The following is a 16,091-nucleotide window of genomic DNA, read 5'->3' as shown; positions in this document are numbered from 1 at the left end:
TGCCCCCTGGGATCTGGTGATGCGTGAATAAACTTACGCCTACCTACACCGAACAAATCTATTATAAAAATAAACTACTCGTGTGGTAATTTTGTTTTAATATAATTTTACTGAAGGAAAGCACGTTGTTCCAATATCCATAGTATACGTATGTATGGAACTATAGTATAACTACGGCACGGTCAAAAAGACAAAAGTTTATTGTGAAATTCGGTATGAACATGCCTACCATTTATTTCTGAAAAAAAGCTTCAAATTGATCCCCTCGATACACAGAGAAAAAACAGCGTGGGCAGAAATTGGACAAATTTACAGGGGTATCATAAATATTTTATGTGACAGAACCTTTGATCTTTCATATCTTGTTTCAATTCAATCGTTCAATGCGCATTACTCGATTAGTCGACACGTAGAATATCAGAGAAGTTGTAATAAAAAAAATTGAACTTTAAAATTAGATCGCTATTTTTGGTTCAAAGATTAGCAAGCCTTTTATCAAACGACAGTATCCATCAAATTTAACGTGTAGGTAAGTACGAACGAGTGATGGAAGAAAAAATCAGATGTGATGAAAGAAATCTCTCCACGCATCATTGAATTTCCTATGGGAATTATGGATATTTGTATACGCTGGCTATACGCATGTCGAGTGTATCCAGTCAGCCTTAACAACGAACATCAAACACTGTATGATCGATAAAAAATATAATAATAAATTAATCGCGGGTTAACCGTTTGCTCGTGTTTGACGACCGATTAGTTCTCAATTAAAATGTCCACCCTCGCACCCCGGCGACCTCCTGATCCTCGAGTGCTACGCAAACGAAGTGAACCTGCCTGCCTACACGACAGACAACACAGATAATGCCGTCCGACATATGCTCTAGTCTGCAGGTCACCCTTTTAACCACCCGCTTGATACAGAAGCGAGATGGTCAACCAATCAACGGATTCAGGTACTAAGCTCGTCGATGAAGCCATAAATTCTATTGCTTGATCATCGAGGGAACCATTCGTTTGCACAATGCTCGCCTGAATTCGACAATGCGACAAAACGAGGAATTGTATGCTTGCAATTAGAAACTGGAAATCAACCGAGAGCAGAAATAGGTAAGTTGGCCTTGAACTTAGCTGCAACGAATCGGAAGCCAGGTAAAAATGTCACGTATGTATGCCGTATACGATATTGCCAGTGGGTGCTGAAATGACGCGGCGATAACAACGTGCAATAATGTCGTAAAATAAAATAAAGTAAAATTAACCGTCCTTATCTTAATTCGCCTACGTGCAAGGGATTACTTCGATGATAGTTACAAGCAATCGTACGAAAAAACTACGTTACATAGCGTATGGTTTCAGTGCGAAGTAGCTCACAAATATTGATGGTGCTTACATATCTAGATACTAATTATTCCCATCTCAATTTCAAATATTGGGAAGACTGGAATTGGAAGCCATTTCTGCAGCTCAAAGGATCATGGCAAGAGCCAATCGGCGGATTTGCGAAACCTTCAAGTCGATGCCAACTTCTGGTGACGTAGCAGTTTTTTGTAAGTTGCTATACAAGTATCCGATCCGCTGTAGTAGATGGTATGGTTTGAGATGGACATTAGAGTGCTTCGAAAAATTTTAATCTTGATGCGATTTTGAAGAATAAAATATCGACTCTTGTCATTCTTCACTGGCAATGACCATCGAACAGCTGTAACTAGTTTCTCACTTACCTTTATGACACACACCAAGGTGTTACGTAACTAGTGCATCACTGAGGTTGAGTTCACGAACGATACGGTTGTTATTTGAGGACGGAAAAGTTAATACGACCTGAGAGTATATAGATATGATTTTGACAGTGTCAATTCATGTCGATATATTTTTTATACCTGTATATTTATTGCGATACTTTTATTGGCGTATCCATTTAAGCTCAGATCATCCTGAGATCAAATCCGAAATCCTTAAACACCGGATATACAAATCGATTCTCGTGTATAGTTTGACATCATGAAATATTTGTAAACCAGGATACCCAATCAGGACTTTAAAGGCAGATACATGCACAATCCATATGACGCTGATCATTAACCTGACGATTAAGCGAAATAACAGTGAGGAAACAAACGCGGATCGTCGTAGAGAAAAAGCCCCCCGGTCTGGTCGTACGCCCGTTTATAGGCGATAGTTTATTCGCTGGCTCCAGGGGATGGACTCGTTGTGATTGGCCTGCGCAGAAAGGGGTTGCGTAAACGAGCCCGCGTATATATGGAGGGATCCCGCCAGAATCTGCCTTAAGCTCATCTACAACGGTGACATCAGGAACAGGGGAGCTTGCAGGCACACCGATCAACTATTCGACTGCGAAACTTTGACTAGACGCTGATCGACCGGACCACGTATCACCGTTGATCAAACTCGTGCATCGTATTCCGGCTAACTGAAAACTTCTTGTGAACCTGTGAACCAGTGAACCTGAAAAAGCTGTCTTGGTGAGTAGCCGGTGAAACAATACTCCTTTCCACTGGATCATTCATCCCACAGAGCGAAAGCTTTGCACACAGCAATTGCCATCATCCCTAACAACTTTCGGAATCCAATATTAACATGAGGTTGAAGTTTGTGGCCTGAATCTAACGATGCGTTTTCAGAAGGAATCGTCATTTTGCGACCGTAGGGTTGTCCGAAATTCAGTAAACCGTAATTAGGGAAACTCAACTCCTTCGAACTCATAATACAATGACAAAATAGTGATTTTCGTTTTAACATTTAGTTACGATCACGTTACTAACTGGAATGTGAAAGCATCACAAATTTCACACTATAATGTATCTTTTATTGGGGCTGCAGGCAAAGAAAATAATGACGATTCTGTTGTGACATAATCGTTTCCACCCTATCTCTTGTTTTGTAACGTGTTGCTCATCTACGTCCTCACGTCCACAGCTCATTGTAATCAGTAGGAAAGCTGTTGACATTTTTCAGCGATTATTTTTTCAAGGACCATTTTTTGCGAGAATGTTGTGGGACGCACTTGTAAGTGTCATCACTAACGATTATCCCTGATAGTGGTATGAAAGGGAGGCCCCCAAAATTTATAATAAAAAAAAAATTAAAAATCGTAAACACAAGTATTATTTGTTCAAGTCTGTAACTTTTTTTTATTGTTTGTCCGGTATTAAATAACATTTGCAGATTGATTGGTCGGTTACAGATTGACCCAACCGTGTCGTGCGAATGACCGAATTTTTATTATTTTTTCAAGCTTCAATTTTTAATGTGTTATTATGGCAACAATTTCAATTGAACGTTTCGACCAGCGGAAAATAATACAAAAAATTGCAGCCTTGAAAAAATCATAATTGTGTTCACTATTTTTTTGCGAATCCCTCAACATTCTCAGAAAAAATAAGCCTCGAAAAAGTAATAATCCCTGGAAAATGTTACCAGCTCTCAGACTATATTCTCGCAGTGTTTCAATTTTTAAACGCACAACTACACTAATACCTATATATCGGGAGTCTCTGGTGAAAGTGATGACTCCGAGCCACACGGTCACCGCTAGCGCCAATTAACGTACCCGGTTTAAACGCGTAGTTAAATCGAATGGTGTGTCTGATAATGTAATGACAGTTTAATAACTAGATTACTATGTGATATTCATCTTGAAATTACTATATTACCTGATCTCGAAGAACCAATTCCACTTGGAGAGAAGAGTGCGAATGAAATTGTATGATACAAAGTGATTACGTGGAATCTACGTGAAAAATATATTTTTCTATGGTATTGTTACAATCGTCAAGCTCAATACTACTTTCAAGTACGTCATTGACCCCGCTTTACAAATATCGATGATATTGACGGCCACGGTAGAATTCTATACCTGCTTGTCAGATACATTCCAATACAAACTTTGATTATATCGTTCTACACAAGCGATAATTCAGTCGGTTGGTTCACCACCCTACACCACGGCTACGGGAATGTTATTTAGATGAACTTTTATTAAGGTGGCAGTTTTGGCAGCCTAATTCGTCTGCATTAGAACAATTGGAATATTAACACAATAGAGTCTGCACAACCGTGAAGCAACGCGAAAGGGCACATTTTAATTATAGTTCATCTTATCTGCATCGTACGAGAGACGACAACATATTTCGAGTCGAGTGGGAATTTGACAAGACGTTTTCTAAAGAGCAATCGCACATAATCTGGAAACGTTAGTCACTGCAATTTGAGTGGAATCTGGAACGACGATCTGTTCACGAAAAAATGAGGTCAGTTCTCAATAATTTAGGGGGTTACTTTTGTTGCGAGAAGGGCGCAATCTTACGGTGATCGTAAGAAACACAGAAGCTGCACCGTGCGCTTTCGCAATATAGCAATGCAGCGCGAAAGTCGGTGAACCGCTTCAGTCAATAACGTCGATTTACTTGCATGCCTGCAATTCCCGAAGAGAAACTAGTTACAAAATGGAAATTAGATATTTGTTACTGTAATCAGAAAATCTAGTATGTGTTACCATTCTTTTCTTTTATGATCATGCGTAATATACTTTCTCGTAACTGTTGCGATGATTTTCATACTTGCACAATAATAAATTGATTTCTAGACCTTGTTTACCTGAAAAAATGTAGCGAACCGAAGATATATATTATATTTGATGTTGCATTAACCGGAAAAAGTTGTATTGATAATTATAATCACACTAAATAACTTGTACCACATTTTTATTAGCCTTCCAACAATATTGAACCGGCTATTGTAACAATTTACCAAGTTTGCTATAATTTTCTAGTAATTACACCGAATGAAATATTTCTTAGTGTGGGTGACAATTAACGCTGCATAGTTATTTTGTTTGATGCGATATTTCTTGCCCTCTGAAATTTTTCTCCGAACTAATTTTGGTCCCTAAACCCGCTTCTGCAACTTACCTAACAGAGTTACAACCGGCAGTCTTTGCTTCAGTTACAAAATAATGCCTCATTTCGGTTAACCTAGTATCTCTGCTAAAAAGTTGTTACCTCCAAACAAAGTTCAGCTGTAACTGCCACTAAAACTCTGCGATGGTCGATTCGACACAATTTTTCCCCATTTTCTTCTCGTTTGGTTCCCACTTAACTAGATCGTCTGCAATTTCATTCTATTTTATGTCATATCCGTGTAGTCATACAGGGGTTATTAAAGAGATTTGGTCAAGTATCAGCAACTCATAAAAATTAGTTAATTACTTATTCTGTACGTAAAGTTACGAATAACATACAAAAATGACGGCGATGCGAAACTGTACAGTCACAAAATCTATCGTATGGTTTGAAAATTTCGTATTCTGGGACCAGATTCAACAAATGTTGCTTACAAAATATTTATTAACCCGGTTTTTGCTCGAGTCTGCTTAACCTGCGCGATCGCCATAGCTTGTTGCACAGGTTTTTTTTTAGATTTTAATTATTCTCTCTACGTATTTACGATTATCCATATCACGTTACACTGCAGTCTAATGAGTCATGACAATTTTGAGCCGAATAAACTCTGAGGCAGCAAATTTATCGGTTTCGATGTTAACTGGTGAAGTCCCTCATTCCACTTGTCGCATGCAGGTACAGAAATGAATGATAGAAGACAAATTGACGTTATCTCAATTTCGCATAAGTATAGGCATCCACGCCATGACAAGCCTGCAGTAGGAAAGTTGAAAAACGCAAAATAACAAATGCGTTCACGGAATTTGAATGTTCAGATAATGATTGAATCGTTCATTGTTGTATTATCAATGCTACGACGTTTTATTGCTTCAATAAACCGCAACGTTTATTTATAAAGGATTCCGAACAATAAATTCAGCAACTCTCTATGCCACGTTATCGGCGTACTCGAAATTCCCTATCAGCGATGATGATCAGCTCTAGGGCCATAGAGAAAGTTCTCCTTAAGACTTGGCGTTAGTTTGAGAGAATAATCTGATGTAAGCCCAACAGGCGATATGTGTAAACGATAATAACGAAGTAAAATCCGCAATCTAAATCGGAACGATAATGATATATTGTCCGCTCGTGCAGTTCGGCGGCGGCTGTAACTTTCCGCATAGTTTTCTCGGATTTAGATCTAGTCTCGCAAGATAAACGTTCATGTGAGGCCAATATATCAGAAGTACGAAATCTCTGCGGTATCGAAAGTTAGTCACCAGTGCTTCCGACGAAAAGTTCGACGAACGTCGTTCATATTACACATATGTATAGATATTCGGACAAGCGTATGATTTTAACGCCGGATTTGATTGTAATTGCGTCTCCTTCAACTACTTTCTTCGTCTTAAATTAAATCATATTAGCCAAGTAAATTAGTCAATAAACTATAAGATGCGTGTATTTTTTTTCCACTCACAACACATAATATCCTCTCATATTCACTCACAAAAACAGAATTAGAACACTCCATACATAAAAAAAAGACTTACTTGTAACTGGTGATTGATTCTATTTATTACAGTCTGAATAGGCCGTTAAAAATTAATAATGTAACTTCAACTGCGCATAATTCGAAACCACAGTAATTAAATTTAATGGAATTTGACCTCGAATTGCGAATTAAGCTGTGTCAGATGCTGATTAAAAAAAAAATGATCGATGTGCATCCGATACATTTGATTTAATCGGCAGCGTTACGAGCCCAACAGACGCAAGCGATGTTTGTTTAGTCACGTATGAAAAGGGTTCTTGCTACGAATAGAAAGACATACCTATTGCAAAAAAGTATGTTACAAACGATCCACTTGTTCTATCAAATTGAACCTAACTTAATTTAATGTTAAATTCAAATTGAAAACGAGCTAAATTGTGGCAAGTTAACTGCGTTATATCGATGTGTAAGGTTTAAATGGTAACTCACGGTGACACATTTTTTTCCAGTCTACATAAAATGTACAGAGCGAGATAATTTCCAGAGTTTAATTATAGTGTTTAACTGTATTTCTTGTATTTATTTGAATTTGCTCTGATGCTGATCAGAGTGTGACTTGGGATTGATTAAACCTGGAACAATACATCAAAGGTGTACCGTTTTATCTTAAGCGATCATTAGGCCGAAGATTGATAGAGCGCGGAAGACGGAACGTGCGAATATGTGATGAGTAATTCGCTAGTAAACCTGTACACTTGCGGAAAAATACGTCAAATGATAATCTTAACCTTCAAGATAGTATCTTTTTGGGGGATAAGGAGACAGTCAAAAGCTTATCGTTTCGTCGCAATATGAGATCATTGATATTAAAATTCAGTGACAATTCCGCCGTTAATACACAAAAGATGCTAGAACTTTCTCGAAAACAATTTACACCACGCCCACCAGTAAAATGAATAAACAGTCTTGAGGAAATCATGCTATTTAACCCGTTCAGTCACACATTTTTCAACTCAATGTTTTGGCCGGAATTTTGTTACTCGCAGGTTTTTTCGCTCATCACGAATCTGAACTCAGAATTTAATAATTTATAAATCCAAGACGGCGGATCCAATATGGCCAATGTAAAATCGAAAAACTTATCAAAATTCGATGATTATGGTCGAAATTTGTTATTCGAGGGTTTTTGGGGTTATAAGAAGTATCAAAGATCATTTGATGTTGTAAACTGTGACGAGGCTAGAACGCTGAGCATCCCACTATGATTGAAAGAGTTAAACGAAATAGCATATTCTTATACACGCTTGATTCATATATTATACTAACAAAACTTGAAACGCGTAACTAGGGACTTTTCATTGACCATTAACTACGGTCAATACAAACGTATTGACACATTTAATTCTAACATATGACAGACCTTTCGTGGTATAAGAATCAAACGTTGAGCTTGCATCGAGACTGAAATGAACTTTGGTGAAATGAATCGACTAACAAATGATAGCGTCTTACCTCGGAGGCGTTTACTTGGAATAGACAATGTTGTCACACAATGAGCGAGATTTTCATTTAATGCTTACTTACACCGCGAAGGTCGTATCACGTGAGTTCATTTGGTAGGTGAGTCGCTCTGGGGCGGGTGCTAGTCTTACCGAAGACACGTATTCCAACTGGAAGGTAGAACGTACTCTGGGGATCTGAAATACCAAATAATTCACAGTTTCCTATTATACTGGTAAGCCCATCGGGGTGTTTAAATGGATTAAACACCCCCAGCGTTACCTACAATTCTGCTATTCATAAACTTGAAATTGGAATCAAGCGATCGAAATCGTAAATCTAACTGTATACTTGGCTGCGGGTGACAAACATCTGTATTAATATCTCCACCGGGCTTATTTCAATATTTTCATCAAATGATATAGTTATTTAAGGGTAAATAATCGTTAGTTTTACCCTTGAAGAAAGTTATTAAAATTTTATCGCACCGTGTTATCGATGGCCGCTCATCCGGAAAGCGTGTGGTTTTTAATTGTTATCTTATTGTTAGTTAACGAAAGTGGATAGATTAAGATATTGACCGTGTACTCGAATTGATAATATCATTTAATACCGTATTTTCGGGGCGTGAGAAAGAGGTAGTGAAAGAAACAAGAAAAAGGGACCATAATGACATGCCAAAACCGATCGATCTGTTAGCAAGCTGACCAGTTTTGAGAAACTTCCTCCATCAACTATGGTTCTCAAGTACATAGGACACTGTGTGAAATCTGTATACACACTTTAAAACCCTTCTGACAAAGACCTCAATAACCTATCGACATTGCTTCGAAAACGGACCATTCAGCCTAGCACTGAACTACACAACCTCAGGAGCAGGGGCAGTGACTCGTAGTTTAAATTCGCAATATCGTCACTCTGCACCTTGGTACACACAAAAGAACCAATCCATCACAGACTGTACTGCCAGACTTTCTCTGGCGGCGGACCATTGGTCCGGAACTTCCGTCAGTGGATGTCTAAGGGTCAATGTTGAGGTTTTGATCGAGCCCAGGTAGTTGAATGGTGAGACAATGTGGAAGTCAGATTCGACAACAGCGGTTGCAGAAATATTTCTCGTCCCCTAACGCAAAAATTTGATTTTTAAACTTATCGTTAACATATTATACCAAAACTTAGTCTATTTCACTCTGAAATAGGCGCTATGAATATTGTTACTTGAACAAGATATTCTATGGTTTTATTACTCTCAGAAGATTTACCACTTATAATCGCACTGTGGTTAAATATTTACTAAACATTTCGGGACCGTAATTAGTAGGCAATATTATACGACAATACTGGGAATGAGAATAACAGTTTTTTGGTGTGGTTAAATGTTTGATTCTACAGAATCCATGAAATTTCAATACCTTCATCACGGGTAGTTTGAACGCGGGCTGAAACCAAAGTTCTGGGTTTTGATTTTTCATGCAAAAGTATTTCCTGAGGTTTAAAAATTGAGAAGATTTTTTTTTTTTAATTCTGATAACCAGCTATTTTAATTTGTGCACCAAATTCAAATTCAAATATTTCATTTCAAAAGTTACAAAAATGATAACCAGCGGCTCAATCAGTAAAAGCATTATAGTTTGACGAATTTAACCATTTTTCTGTTCGTCTGTCCGCAAATACCAATTTTAGCCTCTGCACCCCGAACATATTTCACAAAGACTAATGGAGCTTGGATTAATTTCTATAACGCCGGCTTTACTGGTCAATAGCCTCTGACTAATAATTCTCCCTCTGGCGTTCAAAGGTGTGTTAGATTACGAGCACGTAATAGGGTTCGCTAGGCGAGTTAACAAGCTGGGACCCTATCGAAATTTGAAATTATTGAAATACAATCACTTATTGTCTGTATGACTGACAATAACCGAATTCAATCGCATTTTATGTTTCTAGATTCGGATCGACATGGTTGAACAGAAAATGCCAGTTACATTGAGCTTACTTTCGGGCCTGCTAATACTGGTCGCCTTGTACCCACTCTCTGTCCACGGTGAGCCTGACCCAATGGCACGACCAACCAGGCCCAAAGTATTTACGAGTGCCGACGAACTACGTAGATATCTTGACCTGGTGAAGGACTATTATTCTCTGAATGGAAAGGCCAGGTTTGTATCAACTTCGGATTATCACTAATAGAAGTTAATTAAACCGTACTCAACGAATTTCCGGGACATGTTATGATTAAAAATGTATTTTTATCGCATGTTCCCAGATACGGGAAGCGGGCGCAAATTTTTCCAGCCACCGAAAATCCATGGGACATCATGCGAGTACCTCCGTCATCGGCCGGAGGTTTTGCTCTCCGGCAACAAAAATTAGAGCAAAAACTGCAACATGAGATGGAAAATCTTTCTAAGCATGGATCGCAAAAAGGAATTCAGACCGAACTGCAAGAACCACAGCAGCTTGAGCCCAGACAATTTCAACATGGCGGATCACAACTATCCTATTTATACGACGCAATGGCCAAATACTACGATGAATTACAGTAGTGACCTTATAAGGACAAAATCTGTTGTTCAATTTAAGCAAACTGTTGACATAGTTGAATTATCGAGGCTGGTCATAAATTCTGTAAATTTTACGTCCGTCTTGAAGTCACAGCCCACTTCCATTTCTACTAATCTAGTCTTGACTCTTTTAGAACAGAAGAAAAATCAATCTTACTTTCCTGCTTTTATGAAAGAGCTGTCTCGCTGAAATCTGTATTGAAATAATATACGTATTATAATATATACTTACTAAATAAGATGTAAAATAAACAAGATGAGCATCCGTTTCATGGTTTATTCACCAAAATCAGTTAGGACTAACTCATCTTCCATTTTTGTAACAAGTTTTAACAACGACGCCAGCCAGTAACATAATTTTACCTCAATTATAAAAGTTTATTTTTATTTTTTTTGTTAAATACAGTCACACATTAGAAAATATTAACTATTCATTTCTGTTGAAGTACAAATAAATACTAAGTTGAAGTCATTCATCATTCATGATAGGGTTAATTTATTGAATTTAGTTATTAGCATATCATACACATTGCTCACAAATTGTATGAATAGTACAGAGCGATATGAGTCGTGCATTTTTGTTGTTTCCATCTTCCCAGGTAGTGATACTAACATTCTGACGACAGTACTTATTTACATCGGGAAACTTGTAGATGCTGGGTCAGTTTCGATAGAGTTAACGACTAACGGACTCATCTAATGTGGTATCTTCAGTGGCCACACAGCCTGCATTTGCAGGCCAATCGCAAACTTGTTCCACTGGATTGAATTCCAGTCCAGGTGCACACGTCATTTCAACTTTACTTCCGTGATTACATAGATAGAAACGGTTACAGTCAGATGGGTGCGCAATGTGAACCGAATCGCTTCCATTACTCTCAGGGCATTCCGTTGGTATAATCACTTCTTCTGTGGTAGCAGCTTCTTCTGTGATGCTAGGAACTTCAGTTATGCTAGATTCGTCAGAGTGGTCGTTCTCATCTTCGGTAGAAGAGCTGGTGGAGCTCTCAACTTCTTCTGATTCTTCCAATGTACATCCAACGGCTTCGGGCCAATCGCAAACTTGTAAAATGGGATTGAATGCAAGACCACTCGGGCAGCTCCACAGCACTTTCTCCCCATGGTTGCATTTGTAGAATACACCGCAGTTAGATTCGTGAGCGATGTGAACTGCGTCACCTTCGTTATTTTCGGGGCATTCCGTTGGTATTATCACCTCTGCTTCTGTAGTGGCGGAACCGGAACCGTCGGTCTCGTCAGAGTCGCTTTCCGTCGAAACTGCACTTGAATCCTCAGAACTAGAATCGGTCGATTCCTCCTCATCGGTTTCGTCACCTTCGTCATCCTCGTCACTGTCTCCATGGCTTTCAGTTGTACCGGAACTTTCAGAATCTTCCTCGCTTTGTGCTACGCATCCAGCTGACCAGGGCCAGTCGCAAACTTGTAAAACGGGATTAAATGCAAGACCACTCGGGCACGCATGTGTCACCTTCTCCCCATGGTTACACTTGTAGAATAGGCTGCAATTTGAGGGATGGGCGATGTGTACTGCGTCTCCTTCGTTATTCTCCGGACATTCTGTTGGTATTATCACCTCTGCCTCTGTAGAGGTGGAATCGGAACCGTCCGTCTCGTCAGACTCGCTTTCTGTCGGAGGTGCACTTGAATCCTCAGAACTTGTATCCTCATCGATTTCCTCACTTTCGTCATCCTCGTTGCTGTCTTCATTGCTTGCGGTTGTACCAGAACTTTCAGAATCTGCCTCGCTCTGTACTTCGCATCCAGCTGACCAGGGCCAATCGCATACTTGTTCAGCGGCATTGAATGCTAGACCAGTTGGACACTGCTGCAACACCTTCTCTCCAAAGTTACACTTGTAGAATAGACCACAGTCGGATTCATGGGCAATATGAACCGCTTCACCTTCGTTATCCTCAGGACATTCCGTTGGTGGTGACGATTCACTTTCTTCGCTTTCTGAAACTTCGTCATCTTCAGGAGCTTCTGTAGGAATTATAGGTTCTTCCGGAGCTAGTGTAGTCACTTCAGGGATCTCTGTAGCAGCTTCGGTTGTTACAATATTGACGTCCTCAGAAATTCGACAATTAGACTCTTCTGGCCATACGCAAATTTGTCTAACCGCATCAAAGTGAAGCTTGCCTCCGACTTTATTGCTTTCAGGGCATTGCATTAACGTTCGCTCTCCATTTCTACAGGAGTAAAAGAGCGAACAATCAGATTCGTGGGGCACGTGAATTGTGGCATTAACCGGATCAGTATCCGGACATTCTGTCCAAATTGTTGACTCATCTTCTGCGTTGGCTGAAGTGACAGCTACTGCGGCCAACAGTACTGCGGCCAAAAGGCTTGTTGCTGCAAAAATTAAATTATCACTAATTAAAAACCACTTAAATTCATGGACGAAAATAAATGTTAAAAAATTTTCGATGATGGAATAATGATGAAGTTGTAAAGTTTGAAAAATACTAGATGGGTTAATATGATTTGAAATCCTCCGATTCTTCCGATTTTTTTAACAACTAGAATTTTGACGAATCACTACACTGCTTGTGAAATTGGTCTCTTTTATACATAAGTACTGTAACTAAGATATCGTTGTCGAAGCACCTACCTCTCATTGTAAGTATCCTGAACTATGCACTGATACTCGAATCAATTTTCACTCTTCAACTCGGGAAATGATGGTCGAGATACAGGCACGGTCTCTTTTATAATAACGGAAGACGCCTTATCACTACGTAATGAGTGATTATCATATCTCCGGAATCGATGGCCTTTGTAAGAAAATGAGGGAAGGAGAACTCCTAATCTCGCGGATTTCGCGGAAATCCCAAGTGCTTTGTGACAACTTCAATTGGCAATAAATTCAGTTGGTTTAGTCGGACTTCAATATACAGCTACACCTCACGATGCAGTCACTCCACTTGTTGCCAGCGAATTCTTCGTCTCGGCGTTCCAATTTTAACATAAATTACGATTGAATTTTTACAAGTAGTTTGCGTAGTAAATCGCCAGGCCTTTTTCATTGCTTTCGTAGTCAAGGAGATTCTAACTGGCGACGACGCAAGGTTGGTTTCTTTATGAAAACAAAATCCACTCTTTTCCAATTTTACAGGGAAAAAGATTTCGAATACCGTTAAATGTGCATATTTTTATAAATCACATCTTCAAACATTATAAAATAATCTGATGCTGGTTAAACAGTTGAATCTCAATTTAATCTTGTACAGTAGTGGAATTTCAATTCATTTTCCGTCCTATCAAGGGCTCTTATAGGTGAAATTCTGATAACTTTTACAGAAGTGATAGTGTTCTAGCTTCCGTATCAACAAGTAAATTTTCATTTTCTTACTATCTTGCATCTTCCGTTTAGCGAACAAGTTAAATTCGTACGTATGATTACAAAATCACATAGCTCATCAAACGATAGGATAACTAAGTGTAAATAATGAGTTCAGAATGACAATGTCATTTTATCTGATTTCATGAAATTCTCTCTAACGTTAACTGGCGGTACCGTTTATCATTGCTTCGTTAAAATTTCAAGAGCTGAGGTTCATGCGAAAAGAATAACAAATCGTGTCTGTATCTTATCATATCGAAATCGACTGTCGTCACCCTACAATCTGACTGCGATCGTTAACTATACCTTATCGATAAATATTTAGGACTGATTTATCACCTAGTGTTCAAGACGATGATAAGAAGAACCGAGAAATGCATGAATCAGACTTTTTTTAAATCTATGATCAATGCGATCATTACTTGCAGGTGTCATCGAAAATTCATCGTTATAGGAAGTCTCATTGGAATACCACGCCATCTAAAATCTTTCTGGTAATCGTCTGAGAAATCTCGACAGGTTATCTCTGCGCAATAGAGCCGTAGGTAATATAATATATGTTTTATTGCTTCCATTTTATTGATATCGAGATAACAAAATTTTTGCAAATTGCATGCAATTTAAACGCGCAATGACCATCTGATACAAGCAAAGCAAACAATCGTTCGGTGTATATAATAGTTGAGTTTGCTAAAATTGCAAAAATGGGAAGTGTTGGTAAATTAATTTAATGCTACTTATGTTAATAAAATTTGATTCTAATGTTTACCATCCATCATCGCAACTGAACGTGTTTCGTATAAATTTTACAAACAAGTGAATTTCGGCCTAAGTGCTGTGACAGTTATTTCTTGAAATAGCTGCGGGAAAAACAAGTATATTTTGCATAAAGGGTTTAGATAGGAAATGTATAACGAATGATCCAGGCTGTTACATATTACATTCCACAACGAAATTGTGTAAAACTTCACTAGCTGCTTCAGGCAAATGCAATTGCTCTGGTTCTTTTCTTGACAAATACTCCAGAAATCTACAGGTTTGTTAATAAATATGATCTTGTATCGGCATCGGCAAGTGCGATAAGATTTTTGAAAAGCTTATCTTTTAAGCTCGGTGTGGATGTAGGTAACCCAAGGGTTTTCCCCATGAGAGTCAATCGATACTCGACGCAAGTGCTCGGTTCCTCAATTTGTTTATCTACCATTGATTGCTTTAATACAACGATAAACCAAAATGCATTACCCGATGAACGTATTATACTAATTAACTTTTATTTTACAACATTCGTGGAATCATACGAATTTAAAAGATACTGGCACAGTACGTGACAAGATTACATGCATACTTCAATTCTACTCTCGATTGTAATTTGCCAGCTTGACTCGATTTACACTTGCGAGAGGGATTGGACGAAAAGATAACGGGGATTTTTAAAACCTAAAGATTATCGGTATTATGATTACCTGTACGTGTAGCGAAACTGTTTGCAATAGTGATAATCGAAATCGACCATTCCATTAAGGAATAGTGAAAAAATAGATAAGTGGAAAGAATCAACAAAAAAATAATTACTCAAGGAATCGAATGACTTTGATTTCTAAAACCTGATCATGAGAAATAAGTTTAACGACTGCGAAAAAATTGCTTCCAACTTATTCGATGGCGTTATCCGAATACAGTATCCGAAGATAGTGTGCCTTACAAGACAATGAGGTACTGGGCTGATGTCATTGTTATTATTATTGATTATCAGTCTCATGTGGGATGGGGATTAGCTGGTAGATTATCACTAATATGAAAATGACGTAAGACCTACACGATCATGCATTTGTAGCGTAATCGGAAACCACGTACTCTCTGCGAGGTTGATACCAGAGCCTCGTTATAAGGTATGTGTATACAGGAAGGGAAATGAATTTTTGAATCAAGAAAATAGATTTTGTTAGAGTCCAAGATTCAATAACAGATTTTGTTAGAGTCCGTTCACTGCCAATCTGGTATTCCTTATTTGCTCCAAATACGACGATTTCAATTCAACAATTTTGATTTAGTTGATCTTTCAAAATGATTTAGTCAAGCGAATTCCTTGATTCAACAAAAACCTTTCTTGTCGCGATCGAGTGAGCTACTGATTCGAGTGAACTTTTTCATGTGTTTCCGAAATTGAATCAACCGCATATCATTTCATTTCTAGTTGACGTATTGTTCCTCCAAATAGCATGTTCGTTGAGAGAAATAATCAGGTATTTCAAATAAGATAAGTTGGT

General features: G+C 38.4%; 2 protein-coding genes across 3 annotated transcripts; one reads left to right on the top strand and one right to left on the bottom strand.

Annotated features, from left to right (window-relative positions):
- The first annotated feature begins 1,444 nt into the window (after nt 1–1,444).
- On the top strand, nt 1,445–10,725 carry LOC124174820. Of its 2 annotated transcripts, XM_046554340.1 has the most exons (4): nt 1,445–1,550; nt 2,025–2,486; nt 9,844–10,055; nt 10,163–10,725. In XM_046554340.1, exons 3-4 carry the CDS (start codon nt 9,856–9,858, stop codon nt 10,440–10,442), a joined length of 480 nt encoding a protein of 159 aa, XP_046410296.1. In that variant the 5' UTR covers nt 1,445–1,550; nt 2,025–2,486; nt 9,844–9,855; the 3' UTR covers nt 10,443–10,725. The 2 variants fall into 2 exon arrangements, with proteins under 2 accessions (XP_046410296.1, XP_046410297.1); XM_046554341.1 differs by lacking the exons at nt 1,445–1,550; nt 2,025–2,486 and adding an exon at nt 8,024–8,134.
- A 214-nt stretch (nt 10,726–10,939) lies between these two features.
- Nucleotides 10,940–13,218, bottom strand: LOC124174819 (chondroitin proteoglycan-2-like). Its single transcript, XM_046554339.1, has 2 exons — nt 13,093–13,218; nt 10,940–12,833 (listed from the first exon to the last, which is right to left on the bottom strand). Exons 1-2 carry the CDS (start codon nt 13,097–13,099, stop codon nt 11,137–11,139), a joined length of 1,704 nt encoding a protein of 567 aa, XP_046410295.1. The 5' UTR covers nt 13,100–13,218; the 3' UTR covers nt 10,940–11,136.
- Nucleotides 13,219–16,091: the final 2,873 nt, after the last annotated feature.

The sequence above is a fragment of the Neodiprion fabricii genome, chromosome 2 (assembly GCF_021155785.1).
Source record: "Neodiprion fabricii isolate iyNeoFabr1 chromosome 2, iyNeoFabr1.1, whole genome shotgun sequence".
Taxonomy (NCBI): Eukaryota; Metazoa; Arthropoda; class Insecta; order Hymenoptera; family Diprionidae; genus Neodiprion; species Neodiprion fabricii.
This window is presented reverse-complemented; position numbering and strand designations above follow the sequence as displayed.

Excerpts from the sequence above, each read along its gene's own strand:
- LOC124174820 (XM_046554340.1), top strand. The coding sequence starts at position 9,856 with ATGGTTGAACAGAAAATGCCAGTTACATTGAGCTTACTTTCGGGCCTG. Across the intron at positions 10,056-10,162 it reads TCTCTGAATGGAAAGGCCAG|ATACGGGAAGCGGGCGCAAA; the intron begins GTTTGTATCAAC and ends GCATGTTCCCAG.